Consider the following 25,813-nt stretch of genomic DNA (forward strand, 5'->3'; position numbering starts at 1 on the left):
CCATTATGGGAAACATTCCTCTAGAATCTCTCACTAAAGGAAATTTCTCTTTTGGCTATTTCTCTTTAAGCAATCAATGCATCTCAAGACATCTGTCAGTGAGAAATAGATATACACTGTTTGTGGTCTTCACATTTAAACTGTTCCGGTTAAAAGAACAGATGCAAACTGGGAGGCTACTTGTGTTTTAACATGGACATCAGAACAAGATGGACCTCATTCCACAAGGGCAGTTTCCATGTATTTAGGAAAGCAAAACAGAATTGATTTTTCCTCATGTTTATGAAAACACCAGAGATTAGATATTCACAACTAAGATCAGTTTTGGAAGAAAAGGTCTCTGTTGGCTTCTACCTGTTTTCAGAATGATTTCTCATTTGCGTGTTTCTAATTCTGGCTGCTCTTTAAAGCTAAAGCTCGGTAAATCTTTGTTGGTGTGTGCTACAAGGGTGAGCCAATATAAATAGAAATTAAATAAAATTTATTGAAATGCTCATATCATGTCTCAGTTCCCTAAGGCACATTCATCAAACCTCCGTCGCTTCAGTGACTTTTTTTTATTAAAAAAAAAAACACCCCAAAAAAACATAATTTATGCTTACCTGATAAATTTATTTCTCTTGTGGTGTATCCAGTCCACGGATCATCAATTACTTGTGGGATATTCTCATTCCCAACAGGAAGTTGCAAGAGGACACCCACAGCAGAGCTGTTATATAGCTCCTCCCCTAACTGCCGTATCCAGTCATTCTACCGAAAACACGCAGAGAAAGGAGAAACCATAGGGTGCAGTGGTGACTGTAGTTTAAATGAAAAAATTACCTGCCTTAAAATGACAGGGCGGGCCGTGGACTGGATACACCACAAGAAAAATAAATTTATCAGGTAAGCATAAATTATGTTTTCTCTTGTAAGGTGTATCCAGTCCACGGATCATCCATTACTTGTGGGATACCAATACCAAAGCTAAAGTACACGGATGAAGGGAGGGACAAGGCAGGTACTTAAACGGAAGGTACCACTGCCTGTAAAACCTTTCTCCCAAAAATAGCCTTCGAAGAAGCAAAAGTATCAAATTTGTAGAATTTTGAAAAAGTATGAAGCGAAGACCAAGTCGCCGCCTTGCAAATCTGTTCAACAGAAGCTTCATTTTTAAAGGCCCATGTGGAAGCCACAGCTCTAGTAGAATGAGCTGTAATCCTTTCAGGAGGCTGCTGGCCAGCAGTCTCATAGGCTAAGCGGATTATGCTTCTTAGCCAAAAAGAAAGAGAGGTTGGCGAAGCCTTTTGACCTCTCCTCTGTCCAGAGTAGACAACAAACAAAGCAGATGTTTGACGAAAATCTTTAGTAGCTTGTAAGTAAAACTTTAAAGCACGAACCACGTCCAGATTGTGTAATAGACGTTCCTTCTTTGAAGAAGGATTAGGACACAAAGATGGAACAACAATCTCTTGATTGATATTCTTATTAGATACCACCTTAGGTAAAAACCCAGGCTTGGTACGCAGGACTACCTTATCCGCATGAAAGATCAGATAAGGAGAATCACATTGTAAAGCAGATAACTCGGAAACTCTACGAGCCGAGGAAATAGCTACCAAAAAAAGAACTTTCCAAGATAAAAGTTTGATATCTATGGAATGAAGAGGTTCAAACGGAACTCCTTGGAGAACTTTAAGAACCAGATTTAAGATCCATGGCAGAGCAACAGGTTTAAACACAGGCTTGATTCTAAATAAAGCCTGACAAAATGCCTGAACGTCTGGAACATCTGCCAGACGCTTGTGCAAAAGAATAGACAGGGCAGAAATCTGTCCCTTTAAGGAATTAGCTGACAAATCCTTTTTCCAAACCTTCTTGGAGAAAGGATAATATCCTGGGAATCCTGACCTTACTCCATGAGTAACCTTTGGATTCACACCAATAAAGATATTTACGCCATATCTTATGGTAAATTTTCCTGGTGACAGGCTTTCGTGCCTGTATTAAGGTATCAATGACTGACTCGGAGAAGCCACGCTTTGATAAAATCAAGCGTTCAATCTCCAGGCAGTCAGTCTCAGAGAAGTTAGATTTGGATGATTGAAAGGACCTTGTAGCAAAAGGTCTTGTCTTAATGGCAGAGTCCAAGGTGGAAAGGATGACATGTCCACTAGATCTGCATACCAGGTCCTGCGTGGCCACGCAGGCGCTATCAAGATCACCGATGCTCTCTCCTGCTTGATCTTGGCAATCAGGCGAGGGAGCAGAGGAAACGGTGGAAACACATAAGCCAGGTTGAAAGACCAGGGCGCTGCTAGAGCATCTATCAGCGTTGCCTTGGGATCCCTGGACCTGGATCCGTAACAAGGAAGCTTGGCGTTCTGGCGAGACGCCATGAGATCCAGCTCTGGTTTGCCCCAATGATGAACCAATTGTGCAAACACCTCCGGATGGAGTTCCTACTCCCCCGGATGAAAAGTCTGACGACTTAGAAAATCCGCCTCCCAGTTCGCTACACCTGGGATATGGATAGCTGACAGGTGGCAGGAGTGAATCTCTGCCCAGCGAATTATCTTTGAGACTTCTAAAATCGCTAGGGAACTCCTTGTTCCCCCTTGATGGTTGATGTAAGCCACAGTTGTGATGTTGTCCGACTGAAATCTGATGAACCTCAGAGTCGCTAACTGAGGCCAAGCCTGAAGAGCATTGAATATCGCTCTCAGTTCCAGAATATTTATTGGAAGGAGTGTCTCCTCCTGAGTCCACGATCCCTGAGCCTTCAGGGAGTTCCAGACTGCACCCCAACCTAGAAGGCTGGCATCTGTCGTTACAATTGTCCAATCTGGCCTGCGAAAGGTCATACCTTTGGACAGATGGACCCGAGATAGCCACCAGAGAAGAGAATCACTGGTCTCTTGATCCAGATTTAGTAGAGGGGACAAATCTGTGTAATCCCCATTCCACTGACTGAGCATGCATAGTTGCAGCGGTCTGAGATGTAGGCGTGCAAACGGCACTATGTCCATTGCCGCTACCATTAAGCCAATTACTTCCATGCACTGAGCCACCGAAGGGCGAGGAATGGAATAAAGAATCCGGCAGGAATTTAGAAGTTTTGATAACCTGGACTCCGTCAGGTAAATTTTCATTTCTACAGAATCTATCAGAGTCCCTAGGAAGGAAACTCTTGTGAGGGTGACTAGAGAACTCTTTTCCTCGTTCACCTTCCACCCATGCGACCTCAGAAATGCCAACACTATGTCCGTATGAGACTTGGCAATTTGGAAGCTTGACGCCTGAATCAGGATGTTGTCTAAATAAGGGGCCACTGCTATGCCCCGCGGCCTTAGGACCGCCAGAAGCGACCCCAGAACCTTCGTAAAAATTCTTGGGGCTGTAGCTAACCCGAAAGGAAGAGCTACAAACTGGTAATGCCTGTCTAGAAAGGCAAACCTGAGAAACCGATGATCTTTGTGTATCGGAATGTGAAGGTAAGCATCCTTTAAATCCACTGTAGTCATGTACTGACCCTCCTGGATCATAGGTAGGATGGTACGAATAGTCTCCATCTTGAATGATGGTCTCTGAGAAATTTGTTTAAGATCTTTAGATCCAAAATTGGTCTGAAGGTTCCCTCTTTTTTGGGAACCACAAACAGATTTGAGTAAAATCCCTGTCCCTGTTCCTCCTTTGGAACTGGATGGATCACTCCCAGTGTAAGAATGCCTCTCTTTTTATCTGGTTTGCAGATAATTGTGAAAGGTGAAATCTCCCTTTTTGGGTGGGAAGCTTTGAAGTCCAGAAGATATCCCTGGGATATAATTTCCAACGCCCAGGGATCCTGGACATCTCTTGCCCACGCCTGGGCGAAGAGCGAAAGTCTGCCCCTACTAGATCCGTTACCGGATAGGGGGCCGTTCATTCATGCTGTCTTAGAGGCAGCAGCAGGCTTTTTGGCCTGCTTACCTTTGTTCCAGGTCTGGTTAGGTCTCCAGACCGTCTTGGACTGAGCAAAATTTCCCTCTTGTTTTGCATTAGAGGAAGTTGATGCCGCACTTGCCTTGAAGTTTCGAAAGGCACGAAAATTAGACTGTTTGGCCCTTGATTTGGACCTATCCTGAGGAAGGGCATGATCTTTTCCTCGAGTTATATCAGCAATAATCTCCTTCAAACCAGGCCCGAATAGGATCTGCCCCTTAAAGGGAATGTTAAGCAGCTTAGACTTTGAAGTAACGTCAGCTGACCATGATTTAAGCCATAGCGCTCTGCGCGCCTGGATAGCAAAACCAGAATTCTTAGCCGTTAGTTTAGTCAAATGAACAATGGCATCAGAAACAAAAGAATTGGCTAGCTTAAGTGCTCTAAGCTTGTCAAGTATGTCATCCAATGGAGTTGCTACCTGTAAAGCCTCTTCCAGAGACTCAAACCAGAACGCCGCAGCAGCAGTGACAGGAGCAATGCATGCAAGGGGCTGTATGATAAAACCTTGTTGAATAAACATTTACTTAAAGGGCCATAATACCCAAATGTTTAAACACTTGAAAGTGATGCAGCATAGCTGTAAAAAGCTGATTAGAAAATATCACTTGAACATCTCTATGTAAAAAAGAAAGATATTTTACCTCAAAAGTTCCTCAGTAGCCACCTCCCATTGTAAAGGATTTCTAAGCAGCATTTTAGTGTGTTTGTCCTGGGACATCTGAAGGGACTAGCATCGTGCACTCTCATATTATTTCACCAATCAGGTAAAGGAAGCTTACTATGAAATCTCATGAGAGTTAAGTCAAATCTCATGAGATCACAGTAAGAGTTCATGACCTCAGCACTGCTGATGCTGATTGGCTGCTGTTCATTTCTTCATTTATAATTTTTTTACCTGCAGCTGGGAGCAGGTGAAGTATAACTTTTTACACAGAACTTACTCTGCTGAGCTGAGGAAAAATTTCTTCCTTTTTTACATAGAGATGCTCAGGTGATATTTTCCTGTCAGCTTTTTACAGTTATACTGCATCAGTTTCAAGTGATTTAGCATATGAGTATTATGTCCCTTTAAGGTAACCCTCTAACTTTTTATCCATTGGATCTAAAAAAGCACAACTGTCTTTGTCTTTGACAGGGATAGTAGTACGCTTTGCTAGAGTAGAAACTGCTCCCTCCACCTTAGGGACTGTCTGCCATAAGTCCCGTGTGGTGGCGTCTATTGGAAACACACCTGGTCTATCCCATTCCTTAGTAATAATTTCTGTAAACCTTTTAGGTATTGGAAAAACATCAGTACACACCGGCACTGCATAGTATTTATCCAGTCTACACAATTTCTCTGGCACTGCAATTGTATCACAGTCATTCAGAGCAGCTAAAACCTCCCTGAGTAACACACGGAGGTGTTCAAGCTTAAATTTAAATGTAGAAATATCAGAATCAGGTTGCATCATCTTCCCTGAGTCAGAAACATCACCCACAGACTGAAGCTCTCCTTCCTCAGCTTCTGCATATTGTGAGGCAGTATCAGACATGGTTCTTAAAGCATCAGTATGCTCTGTATTTAGTCTAACTCCAGAGCTATCTCGCTTTCCTCTAAACTCAGGTAGTGTGGCTAATACCGCTGACAGTGTATTATCCATGACTGCCGCCATGTCTTGTAAAGTAAACGCTATGGGCGCCCTGGATGTACTTGGCGCCATTTGAGCGTGAGTCGCTTGAGCGGGAGTCAAAGGAGCTGACACGTGGGGAGAGTTAGTCGGCATAACTTCCCCCTCGTCAGATTCCTCTGGTGATACATTTTTTAAAGACAGAATATGATCTTTATTGCTTAAAGTGAAATCAGTACATTTGGTACACATTCTAAGAGGGGGTTCCACCATGGCTTTTAAACATAATGAACAAGGAGTTTCCTCTATGTCAGACATGTTTGTACAGACTAGCAATGAGACCAGCAAGCTTGGAAAACACTTTAATTCAAGTTAACAAGCAAATATAAAAAAACGGTACTGTGCCTTCAAGAAAAACAAATTTTGTCAGAATTTGAAAAACAGTGAAAAAAGGCAGTAAATCAAACAAATTTTTTACAGTGTGTATAATAAGCTAGCAGAGTATTGCACCCACTTGCAAATGGATGATTAACCCCTTAATTCAAAAAACGGATTTTAACAGTCAGAACAAACTGCCACAGCTAACAGTGGAAAGCCTCAGGAAACTGTTTCTAGGCAAATTTAAGCCAGCCATGTGGAAAAAACTAGGCCCCAATAAAGTTTTATCACCAAAACATATATAAAACGATTAAACATACCAGCAAACGTTTTATATTGTAAATTTATAAGAGTATTACCTCTGAAAGTAAGCATGATACCAGTCGCTATTAAATCCCTGCATCCAGGCTTACCTTACATATATCCGGTATCAGCAGCATTTTCTAGCATTTACTTCTCTAGAAATTTTTTTAACTGCACATACCTCATAGCAGGATAACCTGCACGCCATTCTCCCGCTGAAGTTACCTCTCTCCTCAGTCATATGTGAGAACAGCAATGGATCTTAGTTACAATCTGCTAAGATCATAGAAAACGCAGGCAGATTCTTCTTCTATTTACTGCCTGGGATAAAATAGTACAACTCCGGTACCATTTAAAAATAACAAACTTTTGATTGAAGAAAAAAAACCTAACTATATTTCACCACTTCTCTCTTACTACCTCCATGCGTGTTGAGAGTTGCAAGAGAATGACTGGGTATGGCAGTTAGGGGAGGAGCTATATAACAGCTCTGCTGTGGGTGTCCTCTTGCAACTTCCTGTTGGGAATGAAAATATCCCACAAGTAATGGATGATCCGTGGACTGGATACACCTTACAAGAGAAACAAAACACCCAAACAAACACAACAACTAAAATAGCATGTAGCAATATTTTGGTTTCTCACTGGATCTTTTTAACTGCCAGACATAAATATTTCAATAAATATTAGTTCATTTCCATTTTTATTTGCAAATCAAAACTCTAAAGAACTGAACCTAAACAAAAAACCCCACACACATTACTTAAAGTGAATGTCAACTTTCACGAATGAAAGCCCTGTTTTTAAAAAATATTATTAAAAACAGGGGCACTTTCATTCATGAAAGTTTACATTGAAGCCGTTTTTTTAAATACTTACCTTTTATTCCTAGCAAGCGTGGAACACCAGAGCAACGATTCCCCCGCCTCCAGGTCATCTCTTCTTACGTCAGAAATGTTGAATCCGGCTTCCTCCAACAGCTTCCCCCCCAGAGCAAACATTGCCTGAGGCCACTCTGTGAGCAAGCGTGGAACACCAGAGCAGCGATTCCTCCGCCCCAGGATGTCTCTTCTTACTTCAGAAATGACAAATCTAGCTTCCTCCAATCACGGCGTGGCCTCAGGCAATGTTTTCTCTGGGGGGAAGCCGTTATTGGAGGAAGCCGGATTCAGCATTTCTGACGTAAGAAGAGACGACCTGGAGGCGGGGGAATCGCTGCTCCGGTGTTCCATGCTTGCTAGGAATAAAAGGTAAGTATTTTAAAAACCGGCTTCAATGTAAACTTTCATAAGTGAAAGTGCCCCTGTTTTTAATAGTATTTTTAAAAACAGGGCTTTCATTCGTGAAAGTTGACATTCACTTTAACTCACACAAATCGCAGAGAATTTAAAAATAATGACTAGAAAATAAATACACAGTATATTTTTTTTTTGCTTACAATACTAGTTCTAATCTTTTTCAGCTGCAATTTAATCTAGCCTAGTTTTGCCTAGATATTAAACTCAAAATCAATAAAATTTGTTACCAAGTATAGTAAAATAAAAAAGAAAACTGCATTTATTAATTAGTTTCCTCTGAAAATTGTGCCTTTTGTATTCCTTGAAGTAAATAAAAAGTATGTTAAACACAGAACACACAAGACTTCAGGGAAAATACAAAATGTATGCTTACCTGATAAATTAATTTCTTTAATGGTGGTGAAAGTCCACAAGCCATTATGCTTGTTTTTCAACTCCTGGCCACTAGGAGGAGGCAAAGATACCCAAAACTTTAAGAGCACTTGATTCCTGTCACCTCTCTGTTATTCCAATCTGACGAATACCCAAGAGAGGAGAAGCAGAAATGTAGGAAAAGGAAAAAGCAAAGAAAACCAGAACTCCTTTCTTGGCAATAGGTCAGACAGGTTACAGGGATAAAGTGCTCTTAGAGTTTTGGGAATCTTTACCTCCTCCTAGTGGCCAGAAGTGGAATTCCAGGAATAATGGCTTGTGGACTCTCACTACCTTATGAAATAAATATATGGACACCACACAATCCCTCCAGGTACAAACCAACATATTACCTAGAAGGCTGTGACAGATACAATAATTATTAAATTCAAAAGGAAAGAAAAAGAAGCATCCCCAAGTACACTACTCTATTTACTGTAGTGTCCACTATGAGCAAACAATTAATTAACATTTTAATTTTATTAACAAATAATAAAAATATATACATATTTGCTCCTCTTTGATATTGTATATGTATCAGACTTTTGTGCTTTGCGTTAATAGTAGATCTTAAGATTTGTCTTTTTATAGGAGGTGTAGCACAGCAATACCCAGCTAATTTAAGTGATTAACTCTGAGAACAGCGAAAGAATAGATAGTGCCCTCCCTTTATTGCATTTTTGGGTGGTAATAGACACAAAATTATTATTTGGATAAGGGCCTATTGTACTTGCCATTCACATATTAATGGAGATAGTTACCCACATTGTGCTGACCTCATTTTGACTACATTACGTTTACATAGCATCATTATTTGTATTTCTTAGATTTGGATATTACCTATTTCTAATAGAGGAGAGGGTTTTTATGTGTTATATGTTTTTTGCTTTAATGGATTGTGTGTATATCACACTTGTCAATATTTTTATTATTTGGTATTAAAAGGTCACTCAAGTAAATATTAAACTTTAATGATTCAGATAGAGCACGCAATTTTAAAAAACTTTCCAATTTACTTCCATTAACAAAATGAGCATAGTCTTTTTATATTTACACTTTTTGAGTCACCAGCTCCTACTAAGCATTTCCAAGAATGCACAGAATATACGTACAGGTATATGCATTTGTAATTAGCTGATGGCTGTCACATGATACAGGGAGAGTGGGATATTTGTCAGAAATAAATCTACTACTCATTTGAATTTATTTCAGACTAAGTGCCATTGCATTGTCTTTTTATCATGCATGTGTTGATTGTGCAAATCTACTGTATTTACTGGTTCTTTAAAGTTCTGTTTTAAATACTTTTTTCACTCATAGTAGGCTTTTTAAAGTTGTGGTGTGCCTGGGGAATGCTTCTTTTTCTTTCCTTTTCAATGTTAGCCTTTGTATTTCCTCAGAAAAGTTGAGTGGTGATGCTTTTCTAACTCTGCCACTTGTTATGCAGTGTTTGCTTACATCAGCGCAAAACTCACTCACTTTTAATTCTGGCCAAAAACAGAGCAAATGAGTTATAGTAAAGTGGCTTTACGTGACATGTTCTGAAACTGCAAACCAGTGTATATATTGCTCATAAAATCACATTTTTAAATGTTCATTAGCATAATTTTGCATATTTATCTATGCGGATCTTAAAGTTTATTACTGATACACACTTTGAAAAAGTCCCAATGCTTTAATCTGTGCATAATTACATAATTTAGTCATCACAAAATATGAAAAGGTTTATAATAAAATATCACCTAAACTAAAAAGTTAAAAACAAAATACCTTTTCCCAAAGCTCATTTCGGTAGTAATTATACAAAACTGAGATTCCAATACTTCCAAGAATATTTCTGTCCACTTCATTAAGTTGAGACTCTGCTTGAACTAAAAAACAAAATGATTGATTAATTAAGAAGAGCACAATATCTGTAGGTAATAGTCTAATACTAAATCTAAATACAGGACATCAAATACAAATTTAGAATAAACTAGATCTACACATCAAATTATTTATTTATATAGGAAAGATGAGAAGAATCCATCAAACCTGAAGATTTGATACAGTATCAAGTTGTAAACCAGATCAATGTCAAAATAAAGTTAAAGTTAATTTCAAATTTGTAAAAATTAGATAAATGAGACCCTTATAGTGGCAGTTACATTTCCTTCATGTTCTTTTATTATCCCCCCCCACACTTTGATACATGAAGAAATGTTTGATTTAAACCTATAATGGTTTTATGAATCATTAAGAATGAAAGTCCAATAGGATAAATAGTGGAATACCCTTCTTAAAATTAGGCAATTTTCAAAATTTTAATACAAAGCAAAGTGTGATAGCAGAGTCCAATTTTTCTGAGAATGGAACTACAAGACAGGCTTATGCCTAAGCATGAAAAACGCAATTTATGCTTACCCGATTAATTAATTTCTCTCATGGTAATGAGAGTCCACAATCCATTACTCCTGGGAATTACTCTTCCCTGCCACTAGGAAGAGGCAAAGATTCCCAAACCCCAAGAAAACTTTAAAACCCCTCCCACCTCACTGGTAAACTAGTCTGACGTATAGTCAAGCAAAAGAGGTAGGAAAAGTAATAAGAGAAAAATAATAGGAGCAGGGAAAAAAGATAAACCATCATCAGAAAATAAACAAGGTGGGGTTTCATGGACTTTCACCATCTAGAAAAAAATATGAATTCATCAGGTAAACAAAAATTATGTTTTCTTTTATACAGGTGGTGAGAGTCCACAACCCATTACTACTGGAACGAATACCCAAGCTGTGGAGTCCATGAGTAATGAAAAAAGGGCAAGATAAATAACATTTTTTTTAACTGGGAATGCTAAATCCACAACCCAAATAGAATCCAACAAATAAATTGTACGTTTTTTTTTAATATACACTTAAAATGACCTAGAGGCACAAACAAAAAATTACGCTCAGACTACTGCCTAAAGAACATTCCTGCCAAAGGCTGCCTCAGAAGAAGTAAAAACATAAAAATTGTAGAATTTAGTAAAAGTATGCAAAGACCACCAAGTAGATGCCTTGCAAATATGGTCAACAGAAGCCTCATTTTTGAAAGCACAAGAAGTGGCAACTGATCTGGTAGAATGGGAAGTAATCGGTTTAGGTGGAGGTTGTCCCACCTCCGAGTAAGGTTTATGGATCAAATGTTCAACTAAGAAGCCAAAGAAACAGCAGTAGCTTTCTGCCCTCTTTTAGAACCAGAAAAATAGACCAACAAACTAGAAGTTTGTCTGAAATCCTAAGTAGCATTAACATAATACTTCAAGGCTCTAACAACATCCAAATTGTGAAGAAGTCTTTCTGAATTGAGACACAAAGAAAGGACAACAATTTTTTGACTTTTGACACAAACTTAGGCAAAAATTCAAAGATAAGGAGAATCACAAGAAAGTGCAGACAATTCTAAAACTCTTCTAGCAGAAGAGATATCAAAAAGAAAATAAACTTTTCAAGAAAGAAGCCTAATATCCACCTTATGCATAGGCTCAAACGGAGGCACCTGTAGAACCTTCAATGCCAAATTTAGATTAAAAGGTGGATAAATTGGCTTAATAACAGACTTAATTACGATCCAAAGCCTGAACAAAACCATGAATATCAGGAAGGTTGGCAATCTTCAGATAAAACAAAACTGAAAGACTTTAAAAATTGCAGAATCCTATAAATTCTGAAAAAAAGAATAAAAAGAAAAACCATGATACAAACACCAAGAAATAAAGGCCTTCCAGGCCTGGCTCAACGTCTCAACCACAAAAACCTCTATGTCTAAGAACTAACCGTTCAATCTCCATGCCATCGAGCTCAGAGACTTGAGATCCAGGTGAAAAAAAAGACACTGAGAAAGGTCTGGCCACAGAGGAAGAGGCCAAGCTGGACTACTGGACATCTAAACCACATCTGCATATTAAACCCTGCAAGGCCAAGCTGGAGCAATCAGAATTACTGATCTTGGAAATAACCCTGGGAAGAAGAACCAGAGGAGGAAATACATAAGCTAGCTGAAAGGACCCAGGAACTACTAGAGCATCCACAAACATCGTCTGATGATCCATGGACCTTGCACAATACCTGGGAAGTTTGTTGTTTAGCAGAGAAGCCATCAGATCTATTTCAGAAAGACCTCAAACAATCTGAAAGAAAACATCCTGATAGAAAGACCATTCCAGGAAATTAATAATTGGATATGAGGTATACACACAGATAAAATGAATTGTGCTTTTTTATCTCACTGTAAGGCTTCCAGTCTAGTTTTAAAAGTGGTTACTCATTCTCAAAATTATGCATGCAGGGATGTTATGAATATAATGCTCATTTGCTTTGTAATAAGAATAAGGAGGAAAATAACTCAATCATAATCTTAAGATGTGATGCAGTTAGGGGAAAACATAATTTATGTAAAAACATACCTGATAAATTCATTTCTTTCATGGTGGCGAGAGTCCATGAGCTGTCACTTATGGGATATACATTCCTACCAGGAGGAGGCAAAGTTTCTCAAACCTCAAAAGCCTATAAATACCCCTCCCACCTCATACATACCTCAGTTTAAAGTATAGCCAAGTGGTGAGGTGTTTAAAAAAGTAAAAGCATAAAAAAGAGGAGCAGGAAAAAAAAAGATGTGCTGTAACAAAAAATTATAACCCAAAAAGATGGGTGGGTCTTGTGAACGTTTGCCACCATGAAATAAATACATTTATCATCAGGTAAGTTTTTACATAAATTATGTTTTCTTTCATACAGGTGGCGAGAGTCCATTAGCTGTTACGTATGGGATATAATACCCAAGATGTGGAAGTCCACAAGTAACAATAAAGGGAGGGATAAAATAAAAAGAGCTATTTTCACTGAGAAATTAAATCCAAAAATAAAAGTCTTTTGCTAAATAAAAAAAAACTCAAAAATAGGCACTAGAATCAAACTGAGACAGCTGCCTGAAGAACCTTTCAATCAAAAGCTGCTTCTGAAGAGGCAAAAACATCAAATTGGTAAAATTTAGCAAAGGTATGCAAAGAAGACCAAGTGGCCAATTTGCAGATTTGATCAACTGAAACTTCATTCTTGAAAGCCCAAGATGTGAAAACTGATCTTATAGAATGAGCTGTAATTCTCTGAGGTGGAGACTGGCCCGCCTCCAAGTAAGCTTTGTGAATCAAGTTTTAACCAAGAGGCTAAATAAATGGCAGAGGCTTTCTGACCTGTCCTAGAACCAGAAAAAAGAACAAATAGACTAGAAGTCTGTCAGAAATCTTTGGTAGCATCCACATAATATTTCAAAGCTCTAAGAACATCCAAGGAATGCAAGGATTTTTATGGATTAGGACGCAAGGAAGGAACTATAATTCCCCTATTAATGTTGGTAGAATTAACAAAATTTAGTAAAAACTGAATTGAATGAAGTCTGCAAAACAGCTTTATCTTAATGGAAAATCAGATAAGGAGACTCACAAGAGAGAGCAGACAATTCAGAAACTCTTCAAGCAAAAGAGATGGCCAAAAGAAACAACACTTTCCAAGAAAGTAGTTTAATGTCCAAAGAATACAAAGGCTCAAATGAAGAAATGAAGGTGCCTGCAAAATCTTTAATACCAGATCAAGAACCCAGGGAGCAGAAATTGGTTTAATTACAGGTTTAAAGGGATAATAAAACCCCAATTTTTACTTTAATGATTATATTTTTAAGCACCTTTCTAATTTACTCCTACTATCTTTATTTAAAAAGCAGGAATTTAAAGCTTAGGAGCAAGCCCATTTTAGGTTCAGCACCCTGGATAGCGCTTGCTTATTGGTGGCTACATTTAGCAAACCAATAAGCAAGCATAACCAATATTCTCAACCAAAAATGGGCCAGCTCTTAGGCTTTACATTCCTGTTTTTAAAAAAGAAAAGAAAAAATAGCAAGAGAACAAAGAAAAATTTATAATAGATAAATTAGAAAGCTGCTTAAAATGGCATACTCTATCTGAATCATTAAAGAAAAAAAAAATGGGTTTATTGTCCCTTTAAGTCGAATTAAGCCTGAACAAAACAGTGAATATCAAGAAGATGAGCAATCTTTCTGTTAAACAAAACAGAAGTACTGGCAGACAAACCTTTATCCAAACCATCCTGAAGAAACTGAAGAATCCTAGAAATTATAAAAGACTACAAGGAGTAATCAGGAGAAGAACGACATGAGATAAATGTTTTCCAAACTTTGTGGTATATCTTTTTTGAAACAGGCTTGTGAGTCAGAGAAACCTCTATGACTGAGGACTAAACGTTCAATCCATGCCATTAAGTTTAGAGATTTGAGATCTGGATGGAAGAATGGACCTTGCGATAGGTCTAACCTTAGCGGAAGAGACTAGGACGGGCAACTGAACATCTGGACAAGGTTTGCATACCAAATCCTGTGAGGCCACGCTGGGGATATCAGAAGCACAGAGGATTGTTCCATTTTGATTTTGAATATCACTCTGGGAAGTAAGACCAGAGGGGGAAATATGTAAGCAGGTTGGTTAGACCAAGGTACTGCTAGAGCATCCATTTCCTATGCTTGAGGATCCCTGGACCTTGAAGATACCGGGGAAGTTTCTAGTTCAAACGTGAGGCCATCAGATCTATTTCTGGAAGGCCCCACATCAAAACTAGATTATAGAACACATCTGGGTAAACAGACCACTCCCTGAATATAGGGACTGACAGCCGAGATAGTCTGCTTCCCAGTTTTCCACACCTGGGATGTAAATCGGGGTGATAAGACAGGAATTGGATCCTGCCCAAGAAAGTATTTGAGATACTTCTTTCATAGCTAGAGAACTGCAAGCTCCCCTTTGATGATTGACATATGCCACTGTTGTGATATTGTCTGTCTTAAAACGCATGTAGGATTATTTCTGTAATAGATGCCAAGCCTGAAGAGCTATGAATAGAGCACAGAGTTCCAAGATATTGATTGGTAACCTCGCCTTTTAAGGATTCCAAACTCCCTGTGCTGTCAGAGATCCCCAGACAGCTCCCCAACCTGTAAGACTTGCATCTGTGGTGATTACAGACCAGGTAGGACAAGCAAAAGAGGCCACTTGAACAATAAAATGGTGGTTTAACCACCAAGTCAGATACAGTTGTGTGCTGGGATTTAAGAATATCAGTTGTGATATTCGAGTATAGTCCTTGCACCATTGGCGAAAGTAGAGGTCTCATATGAAAACAAGCAAAGGGGATAATTTCCGATGCTGCAATAATGAAAACTTTAATACACATGGCCACTAAAGGGAATGATAGAGACTGAAGGTTTAGACAAGTTGAAACCTATTTTAATCGTCTCTTGTCTGTTAGGGATAAAGTCATGGACACTGAATCTATCTGGAAACCTATAAAGGTGATCTTTGTCTGAGGAATCAAAAACTTTTGTAAATTAATCCTCCAACCATGACTTCGAAGGAACGACAATAGTTGTTTTGTGTTGATTCTGCTGAATGAAAAGATTAGTACCAAGATATCGTCCAAATAAGGAAACACTGCAACCTTTCAGAATATTCTCGGAGCTGTTGATAGGCCAAAAGGAAGAGCAACAAATTGGTAATGCTCGTCTTGAAAAGAGAATCTCAGAAATCAATAATGATCTGGGTAGATTGGGATGTGAAGATAAGCATCCTGTAAGTCTATTGTGGACATAAACTGACCTTGCTGAACAAAAGGCAGAATTAGTCCTTACAGTCTGTTACAAATCAATTTAAAGTTTTCAGATCCAAAATTGGTTTGAAAGAATTTTCCTTCTTTGGAACAATGAAAAGGTTTGAAAAAACACCAACCCCCCTGTAGAGCAGATCTTTCCAAACTTTTCATGTTGGTGACACACTTTTTAGACCTACATCATTTCGCGACACAGTAATTCAGTTGTACTAGCAAAAAGTAGGTTAAACTAACTTGTTTTTTAGAGTTACGGACACATACATAAATTATATAATAATGAAATGTATTTACAAGTAACAGTATGTAAGTATGTGCAAGAATTTAAAAAAAGTTTAATAACACCAATAGCTACTTACTATTTTAATGGGATGTATGAGGTTAATGGGATGAACACAGTTTCTGAATATTTGGTGGAATATTAGATAAAGACACTCGCATTTCATCATCAAGCATTTTTTTTTTTTTATATTGTAGGTTTTTTTATTTAGGTATTTAGCATTACAAAGTAATTAAAGAGACATTAGATACAACATCTTTAGTACATAATAACCAGTGTACGTAAAGCATGGAATGAAAGAATACTACAAAAGACACATATCTTCATCAATAATACAGCTGAGACGTGTATAAAAATCCAAATTAAGTGTTGAAACCCAATTAAACAAGCTAAAGGCACATATATTCATTATTTCTACTGGGTAATGATACCTATTTTTTCATTGTTTTAGATATTTAGATAACCTCTTTAGTGAGACATTCCGTCCTTTGGTAGGATACTTTTGTCTGACATACATAGGATAGGTATTCCAACTGAGAGGTACTTTTTTTCCCAAAATAGAGTTTCTGGTACATAGTAATGGATTAATACCATTAAAAATATCACCAAATTGGGTGAATAGATAAGGAATATGGGGGGGGGGGGGAGGAGGGGTTAATATGATATATAGCCCTTGATTCTGGAAGAGAAAATATAGAAAACATTAAGCTGATAATATAATAAACGCTGATAAAAGGGTGTCATAGATAAAACTTTCAAGCTCTTAAATCATAGCATTGGCAATTATAGGTTATATGAGTCAAAGTAGGACTGTAACTGACAAGTGAATCTACATGAAGCTAAATGAGGTTGCTACTCCACCTGGCAGGGGCTTTGATATATAAAGGCTTTATGGTGAGGAGAACAGCACATGGGGGGCAGACTCAATTGAAATAAATTACATATTTAGTGTAAGAAATTAGGATTATCATATGTAACCCTCAGTATACTGATAAATAAGCTGAGCTAGAAACTGGTCCAGCACCTCCGAACTGCCCCAAACACCCCAGAATTCAGTAGAAACAGAGAATTATCTAATCACTTGAAATAAAGCAATATTAGACTAGTCTATAGAAATACAGAAAGATAGCTCTAACCTATCACTCCCAACTAATGGTATACAGATATTATAAAATAACAATAGGGCAATAAGGAGTGGTAGTGGGGAAGCTTAAGCAAATATAGAGGTAACACATTGTATAACCTGCATAATGAGCTGCTGATTGATATACATAAATCCCCCCTCCATGAGTGCTAAGGCATACTAACAGCAACCCCACACCGAGGCATCTACTAAAAAATTAACCCCTACAGTCCTCATAAAGCATAAAGTTCATATGAAAGGAGATAAACCTAGCTTAAGTGAGCATGCATTCAAACGTAAATATAGTCCAGAAGACACGAAACATATAGGTAATATAGCTATTTTGATTAGGAAGAGCGAATATCAGCATGTGAAGTTAGTTTACACGTGGCAAGATTACACTCCAAAATAAACATTCAATAGGCATACATGTACTAGGATTCTCAAATAACAGTGATTAACAAGAATGAATAACATATAACTGGGAGCATAACAAAACGTGTCATTAAACTTTATTCTGATAACTCAAAACGATAGAGAGGGTCTATTTGTCCATATAGCCATGTGCAGGCTGACCTTGTAATACCGCAATGTTCTCCTGCTTACCCTACACCAGAGCGGTAGCTATACTGCATGTTGCCACAAAGATCTGGCGCCTTACAGCCGGAGTTTAGAGTGTCCAGGGCAATTGAGGGTAGGAAGCCCTCTAACACATATAGAGACATCGCTGCTGCTCTTCCTTTCACATGCGCTGACCACGCAGATCTGCCAACTGGAGGGCCGCAGCCAAGCCACTCTGGAGCCCAGCCGCGGGAGCCGGTCGCATCTCCCCTGCCAGGGACCAGAGCCAGAAAAATACCTTCTGCAGCTGCACTAGTGATCTCAAGCTCAGCGAGAGCATACATGTGGTCGCACACTTCCTCCTTAGCGTGAGGGCTTGTAGGGACACCGGGTTGTTCAAATGCCTCCTTCTGTGGTGCAATGATCCGGTCTGCGCCAGGGTGTACCCCAAGAAATAAAGATGTGTCTTGTTTATGACACGCTGATGAACCGGTCTCCTCTTCGACACAGTCACCCTTAGTTATAGCCAGAAGGTCTCCATAACTCTTGTCTATCTTCAATTCGAGCGCAGTCAGCAAAGTGATAAGCGTGGCATGGTACTCTTCCATTTTGACACGGCACTAAAGGCCCCAATTTCTTATTGTCAAAGTCCCAAAAAGTTTGTCCAGAGTCCCAAGGCTCAATTAATAAAGAATTTATGTAGAAAATTTGTTTGCTTGCATGTTAAAGTGATTTATTTGATCAGAAATTGGGAGCTCAGGAGATTCATGACTTGCTGCATCGGCTGCTGGCTCCTCCCCCATCATCAAGCATTTTTAAGCTTCCACATCCTTTCCATATATTAAGAGCAGGAGCAGCAATGCACTACTGGGAATTAGTTGCAGAAAAACCCCACTTTGACATCTGACTTCAGCTCAGCACTTAAGCTGCTGTCCTCAGGGCTCGGTGAGTCCGATTGACTAATGCCCGCGCTGCAAACACAGTGCTGTCCCACTCACTGACTACACATGCAGTCAGGAGCCAATGTGCCGCCAAAGCCGCCTATGGGAATAGTTTCAGTTCCCACTGAGCTGCGCCAATAGGTTAAGATGATCTGTGACCCACTAGGTATCAATCACGTGTCAACCATGTGATATGCGCAGCAGGTAGGCAGAAAGTCGGAAACCAAAAAAAAAAAAAAAAAAATGTATTTTCAAAACAATTTGTGCTGAAGCAGGGACATACCTACACACTGCTGCCGACACACTAATGTGCCACGACACACAGTTTGGAAAGCGCTGCTGTAGAGGAACTGGGACAATCACCCCCAAAAGTTCTAGATCTGAAACACATTTCAGAAATGCTTGGGCCTTTACTAGGTGACTTGGGACACAGGTAAGAAAAATTCTGAATCCAATTCGATACCCCCAAGAAATTAGATTCTGAATCCACAGATTTTGGACAGAGTCTGACCAAGATTCTTGAAAGTGTTTCAGCCTGCCCCCTACCAGAAGAACTGGATTGGGGGCCGCACTTTCATGCTGGCTTAGGCGCATAATTCAGGTTTTTTATATTGTTTGGATCTATTCCAATTTGGAGAGGGTCTCCAGTTAGATCCAGGGGCTTTAATAAAGGGGCAGTTTTCTGTTCTGTATTCTGACGAAAGGACCGAAAACAATTGGTAGTTTTAAATTTTCCCTTAGATTTCTTGTCTTAGGGGAGAAAAAAATGCTTTACCCCCAGTAACTGTGGAAATAATTGAGTTCAATTGTGAACCAAAAAGGTTTTTACCTTGAAAAGAAAGAGATAGTAATCTCGTTTTAGATACCATATCAGCATTCCAAGATTTAAGCCATAAAGTTCTTCTAGTAAGAATAGCCAAAGACAGATTTAATGTTGATTTTCATTAAATCAAATATTGCATTGCAAATAAAATGATTTGCATGTTAAAGCAAAATGAGAATGTTAGATAATTTAGGGTCTGAAGACAACTGCTGAGCGAGACTGGATAACCAAAAGGTAGATGCAGAAGCAACATCAGCAATAGATATGACTGGTCTAAGAATATAACCAGTATGTAAGTATAACCTTCTGAGATAAGATTCAAGCTTCCTATCAAAAGGGTCTTTGAAAGAAGTGCTCTCTTCCATAGGGATTGTAGTCCGTTTGGCAAGCGTGGAAATAGCCCCATTTACTTTAGGAACCGTTTCCCAAAGTTCCAAATTAACAATAAGAAGGGTTAAAAGAAGTACCAGGTTTAGACCATTCTTTACTGATAACATTAGAGATAGCGTCTGGAAAAGGAAAAACCTCAGCATTATTAACAGCAGTTTTTAAACACAGAATTTAAATAATTACATGGTTTATCATCAGAAGTATTAGACTCCTTAATACTTAAAGTGAATTATACTTCCTTTAAAAGAGAGCAAATGTGTTACATTTTGAATAAAAAAAGAAGGGTTATCAGTCTCTGATGGAAGATCCTCTGAATCAGAGCAATTTCCATAAGTAGAATATAGGTCAGTATGCTGTCGGCCAGTACAAAATTCACTAGTTTTAGGCAAATGTTGTGCTGGCCTTTTATGCTTATTTGAAGGCGGTATAGCAGTGATTGCCTTCTCTATGACTGAAGCAATAAAATCTTTCATTGGTGCAGGAATGCCATCTGCATTAGACTGAGTGGGAAAACAGTGGAAGCATTTGTACTCATAGAAATATTGTAAGAATGTAATAACATTTCAAAACAGGAGCCACATAATTGAGCTGAAGAAATCTGTTTAGCTTTCTTACAATAAACACACAGCTTTTGTAGAAACATATTCAGGCAGATCAGTTCCTATGGTAAATTCTGGGACTGGTTAAGATACATTATTTAAAAAAAAAAAAACGTTTTAGTTGCAAAAATATATTATAAGCGCCTTAATTGCCATCATAAGAAAAAGTTGCCATGGAAAAAAATCTGTTGCAAAATGTTAAACGAGCAAGCGACTCTTTTAAAAAACAATGATTAATATATTGATAGAACAAACAAATGATGCGTGCAAAGCCCAAATTTTTATATGAGGGCGATGAGGGAAGAGTTATGTTTTCTTTCATACAGGTGGTAAGAGTCATGTGGTAAATCACAATCCATTACTCCTGGGAACAAATAACCAAGATGTTGTTCTGCTATAGTCCTGTAATCCCTACCCTATTAACTTGTTTTCTATAATATACAATTGTAATCTCCTAAATGATAATACCATATCTGAGTAGCACGGCCACAGTTTAGAGTTAACTTGCTAAATTTATGGGATACCTTTTATGATTCTCATATTTTCTTTATGTTTATGGTAACCTTTTTCTAGAGCTCTGTTGATTTATAGAACATACTGCTTGCTATTTGAGCCTACAGGTTAGCACTAATAATAATGTATAAGTTAAAGGGATTTTAACGCAACTTTCTAATTTACTCCTATTATCAATTTTTCTTCATTCTCTTGCTATCATTATTTGAAAAAGAAGGCATCTAAGCTGTTTTTTTGGTTCAGAACAGTGGAGAGCACTTTTTTATTGGTGGATGAATTTATCCACCAATCAGCAAGGACAACCCAGGTTGTTCACCAAAATTCGGCTGGCATCTAAACTTACATTCTTCCATTTCAAATAAAGATACCAAGAGAATGGAGAAAATTTAATAATAGGAGTAAATTAGAAAGTTGCTTAAAATTTCATGCTCTATCTGAATCATGAAAGAAAAAAATTGGGTTCAGTGTCCCTTTAAAGGATGTTGAGCAGCAAGCGGCAGCAAGATTTTTCATTCTATGCTTAATTTGTGGAGGCTAACTTTGTGGGTTTTTACCTTTGTAGAAGAGCTCTAAGAATTTTCATGGTTTATATATTAGACCTAATTAGCTAACTGTCCTCATAATAATCACTTAGTCTATATAGGAGGTTATATATAGTTAAACGCTATACATTGTATATTAGCTATGACCTACATATTACAGTTACAACAAATGCAATCCTAGTTAAGTCTTTTTTCTTTTTTTACTTATCAGATTGCTCCTACCCTCCCCACCCCTCAGAAACAAAGACAGGAAATTACAGTTGTATAGTATTGATCCCTTTAAGTATTACCACTTAACTTACTTTGGTATGTGGCAATTACCCTATTATCAATGGTTCCAACTCTGAAGTTGGCATTCATTTATAGTTATCAGTAGAAAGGTGGCTCACACACTTCCTATTACAACTTTCTAAAGTTATCTTTTACATTGATATTCTACAATTTTGTTGTTCTTCAAATGCTTTTATCCTTATCTAAAGGTCCAAGCATAGTTCAGTTACATAACATGTTTCTACGCTTAACAATTGCTAGTTATCTCCTATATTTCCGCTAATGTACAAAGGTCCAAGAGTGACCGTTTATATCACTTGATTCCCTCCATATACAATCACTCCCATAGTTTCTAGGTCTGACATTGATTAAAAAAAGGCTTGAGCCTTCAATGTTTTTTTGGGACATTGGACAAAAACATAATTTATGTAAGAATTTACCTGATAAATTAATTTCTTCATATTGGTAAGAGTCCATGAGCTAGTGACGTATGTGATATACATTCCTACCAGGAGGGGCAAAGTTTCCCAAACCTCAAAATGCCTATAAATACACCCCCACCACACCCACAATTCAGTTTAACGAAAATCCAAGAAGTGGGTTGATAAGAAAGGAGCGAAAGCATCAACAAGGAATTGGAATAATTGTGCTTTATACAAAAAAATCATAACCATAAAAAGGGTGGGTCTTATGGACTCTTGCCAATATGAAAGAAATTAATTTATCAGGTAAATTCTTACATAAATTATGTTTTGTTTTCTTTCATGTAATTGGCAAGAGTCCATGAGCTAGTGACGTATGGGATAGCAAATACCTAAGATGTGGAACTCCACGCAAGAGTCACTAGAGAGGGAGGGATAAAAATAAAGAGCCAATTCCGCTGAAAAATTAATCCACATCCCAAATCAAAAGTTTTAATCTTATAATGAAAAAAAACTGAAAATATAAGCAGAAGAATCAAACTGAAACAGCTGCCTGAAGTACTTTCTACCAAAAACTGCTTCTGAAGAAGAGAAAACATCAAAATGGCAGAATTTAGGAAAAGTAAGCAAAGAAGACCAAGTTGCTGCTTTGCAAATCTGATCAACAGAAGCTTCAATCTTAAAAACCCAGGAAGTGGAAACTGACCTAGTAGAATGAGCCGTAATCCTCTGAGGCGGGGATTTACCCGACTCCAAATAAGCATGATGAATCAAAAGCTTTAACCAAGATGCCAAATAAATGGTAGAAGCCTTATGAACTTTCCTAGAACTAGAAAAGATAACAAATAGACTAGAAGTCTTCCTGAAATCTTTAGTAGCTTCAACATAATATTTTGAAGCTCTTACCACATGCAAAGAATGTAAGGATCTCTCCAAAGAATTCTTAGGATTAGGACACAAAGAAGGGACAACAATTTCTCTACTAATGTTGTTGGAGTTCACAACTTTAGGTAAAAATTTAAACGAAGTCTGCAAAAACCGCCTTATCCTGATGAAAAATCAGAAAAGGAGACTCACAAGAAAGAGCAGATAAAACAGAAACTCTTCTAGCAGAAGAGATGGCCAAAAGGAACAACACTTTCCAAGAAAGTAATTTAATGTCCAGAGAATGCATAGGCTCAAACGGAGGAGCCTGTAAAGCCTTCAAAACCAAATTAAGACTCCAAGGAGGAGAAATTGATTTAATGACAGGCTTGATACGAACCAAAGCCTGTACAAAACAATAAATATCAGGAAGTTTAGCAATTTTTCTGTGGAACAGAACAGAAAGAGCAGAGATTTTGTCATTTCAAAGAACTTGCAGACAAACCCTTATCTAAACCATCCTGAAGAAACTGTAAAATTCTAGGAATTCTAAAAGAATGCCAAGAGAATTTATGAGAAGAGCACCATGAAATGTAAGTCTTCCAAACTCGATAATAAATCTTTCTAGACACAGATTTACGAGCCTGCAACATAATATTAATCACTGAGTCAAAGAAACCTCTATGACTAAGCATTCAATTTTCATACCATCAAATTTAATGATTTGAGATCCTGATGGAAAAACCAAACCTTGAGATATAAGGTCTGGCCTTAAAGGGACACTGTACCCAAATTTTTTCTTTTGTGATTCAGATAGAGCATGACATTTTAAGCAACTTTCTAATTTACTCCTATTATCAAATTTTCTTCATTCTCTTGGTATCTTTATTTGAACTGCAAGAATGTAAGTTTAGATGCCGACCCATTTTTGGTGAACAACCTGGGTTGTCCTTGCTGATTGGTGGATAAATTCATCCACCAATAAAAAAGTGCTATCCAGAGTACTGAAACAAACAAAAAACTTAGATGCCTTATTTTTCAAATAAAGATAGCAAGAGAACAAAGAAAAATTTGCTAATAGGAGTAAATTAGAAAGTTACTTAAAATTGCATGCTCTATCTGAATCACAAAAGAAAAAATTTGGGTTCAGTGTCCCTTTAATGGAAATGGCCAAGGTTGGCAAGTGGACATCCGAACAAGATCCACATACATAAACCTGAGCGGCCATGTTGGAGCCACCAGCAGCACAAACAATTGCTCCATGATGATTTTGAAAATCACTCGTGGAAGAAGAACTAGAGGCGGAAAAATATAGGCAGGTTGATAACTCCAAGGAAGTGTCAATGCATCCACTGCTTCCGCCTGAGGATCCCTGGACCTGGATAGGTACCTGGGAAGTTTCTTGTTTAGATGAGATGCCATCAGATCTATTTCTGGAAGCCCCCACATCTGAACAACTTGAAAAAAAAGACATCTGGGTGAAGAGACCATTCTCCCGGATGTAAAGCTTGATGACGAAGATAATCCGCTTCCCAATTGTCTATACCTGGGATATGGACCGCAGAAATTAGACAGGAGCTGGATTTTGCCCAAGCAAGTATCCAAAATACTTAATGTAAGAAATCTAAAGTGTGGTTTAAAAAGCGCAGGGTAAAGGCACCAAACTCCTGATATACCTAAAAAGTCCCTAATATAGGTAAATAGAGTAGACAGATATTAGTGTTAAACATGAGCGCTGTAGCTAAAGGTGTAAACTAAAGTGAACCAAAGTGTAGCAAACTATTAGATATAAGTAGTAATGGGACATATAAAAATGTGTCAAATTATTAATAATGTGGAAAAATATATCAATGAAGTGAAGTACTTAGTGATAAAGTGATTCGTGCATACTATGAAGTTAATTATAATAAGAAATATATTGTTGGTATCTAATAAAATAAATAGTGACAAACTTGTGCTATTAAGCAAGGCTCTGCCTAAAATTTAATGCATCAAAAATAAATAACAAAGTGAAAAACACAAAGAGATATATTAATAGTAAAAACGGACGTCTCCGTATATAAAAGGGATTTGCCAGTACACTAAAGGTATTGGAATGTTTATCCTTATGGCCAAATGGATTTGAACAGTCCAGATACACGATATTTTGTGAATAAATGTTGCAGGCTTACCCCCAAACAATGAGTCTCTCAATGAAAGGCAAAAAAGAAAATTACAGCCGTAGCGGAAGTGACGTCACCTATATGGGCGCTGGCCAGACTGAGCCCTCCGATTGGTCCTTGTACGATCTTGAGAAAGCCCTGTAGAGGGAGAAACGCGTTGATGTTTGTTGCCATTATCTAACTCCAAAGAGTACTTTACAGCCACAAGTTGCTGTCACAGATTGATGCCTGTTTGCCGCCTGTGAAACTCTGAAATCCTGAACTTTGCAATATTCTGGTGCTTATTTATGCACCGAAACTACAAGGTTTATTAAAGGTTGATAAGCTGAACTCTATACCTACTCGAAAAAGCTGCAGCATCTTTCAACAGTATCCTGCGTGCTTTTGGGCACATAAAGAGCGGATATCTTGCGGCTGTGGAATCTAGCAGCTGGAACCTGAGAAGCGATCGTATAAGGACCAATCGGAGGGCTCAGTCTGGCCAGCGCCCATATAGATGACGTCACTTCCGATACGGCGGTAATTTTCTTTTTTGCCTTTCATTGAGAGACGCATTGTTTGGGGGTAAGCCTGCAACATTTATTCACAAAATATCATGTATCTGGACTGTTCAAATCCATTTGGCCATAAGGATAAACATTCCAATACCTTTGGTGTACTGGCAAATCC

At 38.1% G+C, this 25,813-nt stretch overlaps 1 protein-coding gene across 1 annotated transcript in view; it reads right to left on the reverse strand.

The window, feature by feature from the left end:
* Positions 1-25,813, reverse strand: part of TOPAZ1 (testis and ovary specific TOPAZ 1) — a gene marked incomplete at its 5' end in the record, with an annotated part of 739,661 nt that overhangs the window by 261,812 nt on the left and 452,036 nt on the right. Inside the window, one exon of the mRNA XM_053715746.1 lies at positions 9,734-9,834. Coding sequence (XP_053571721.1) covers positions 9,734-9,834 — 101 coding nt within the window. The remainder of the gene's footprint in view (positions 1-9,733; positions 9,835-25,813) is intronic.

Source organism: Bombina bombina, chromosome 5, assembly GCF_027579735.1.
Source record: "Bombina bombina isolate aBomBom1 chromosome 5, aBomBom1.pri, whole genome shotgun sequence".
NCBI classification, from domain to species: Eukaryota; Metazoa; Chordata; class Amphibia; order Anura; family Bombinatoridae; genus Bombina; species Bombina bombina.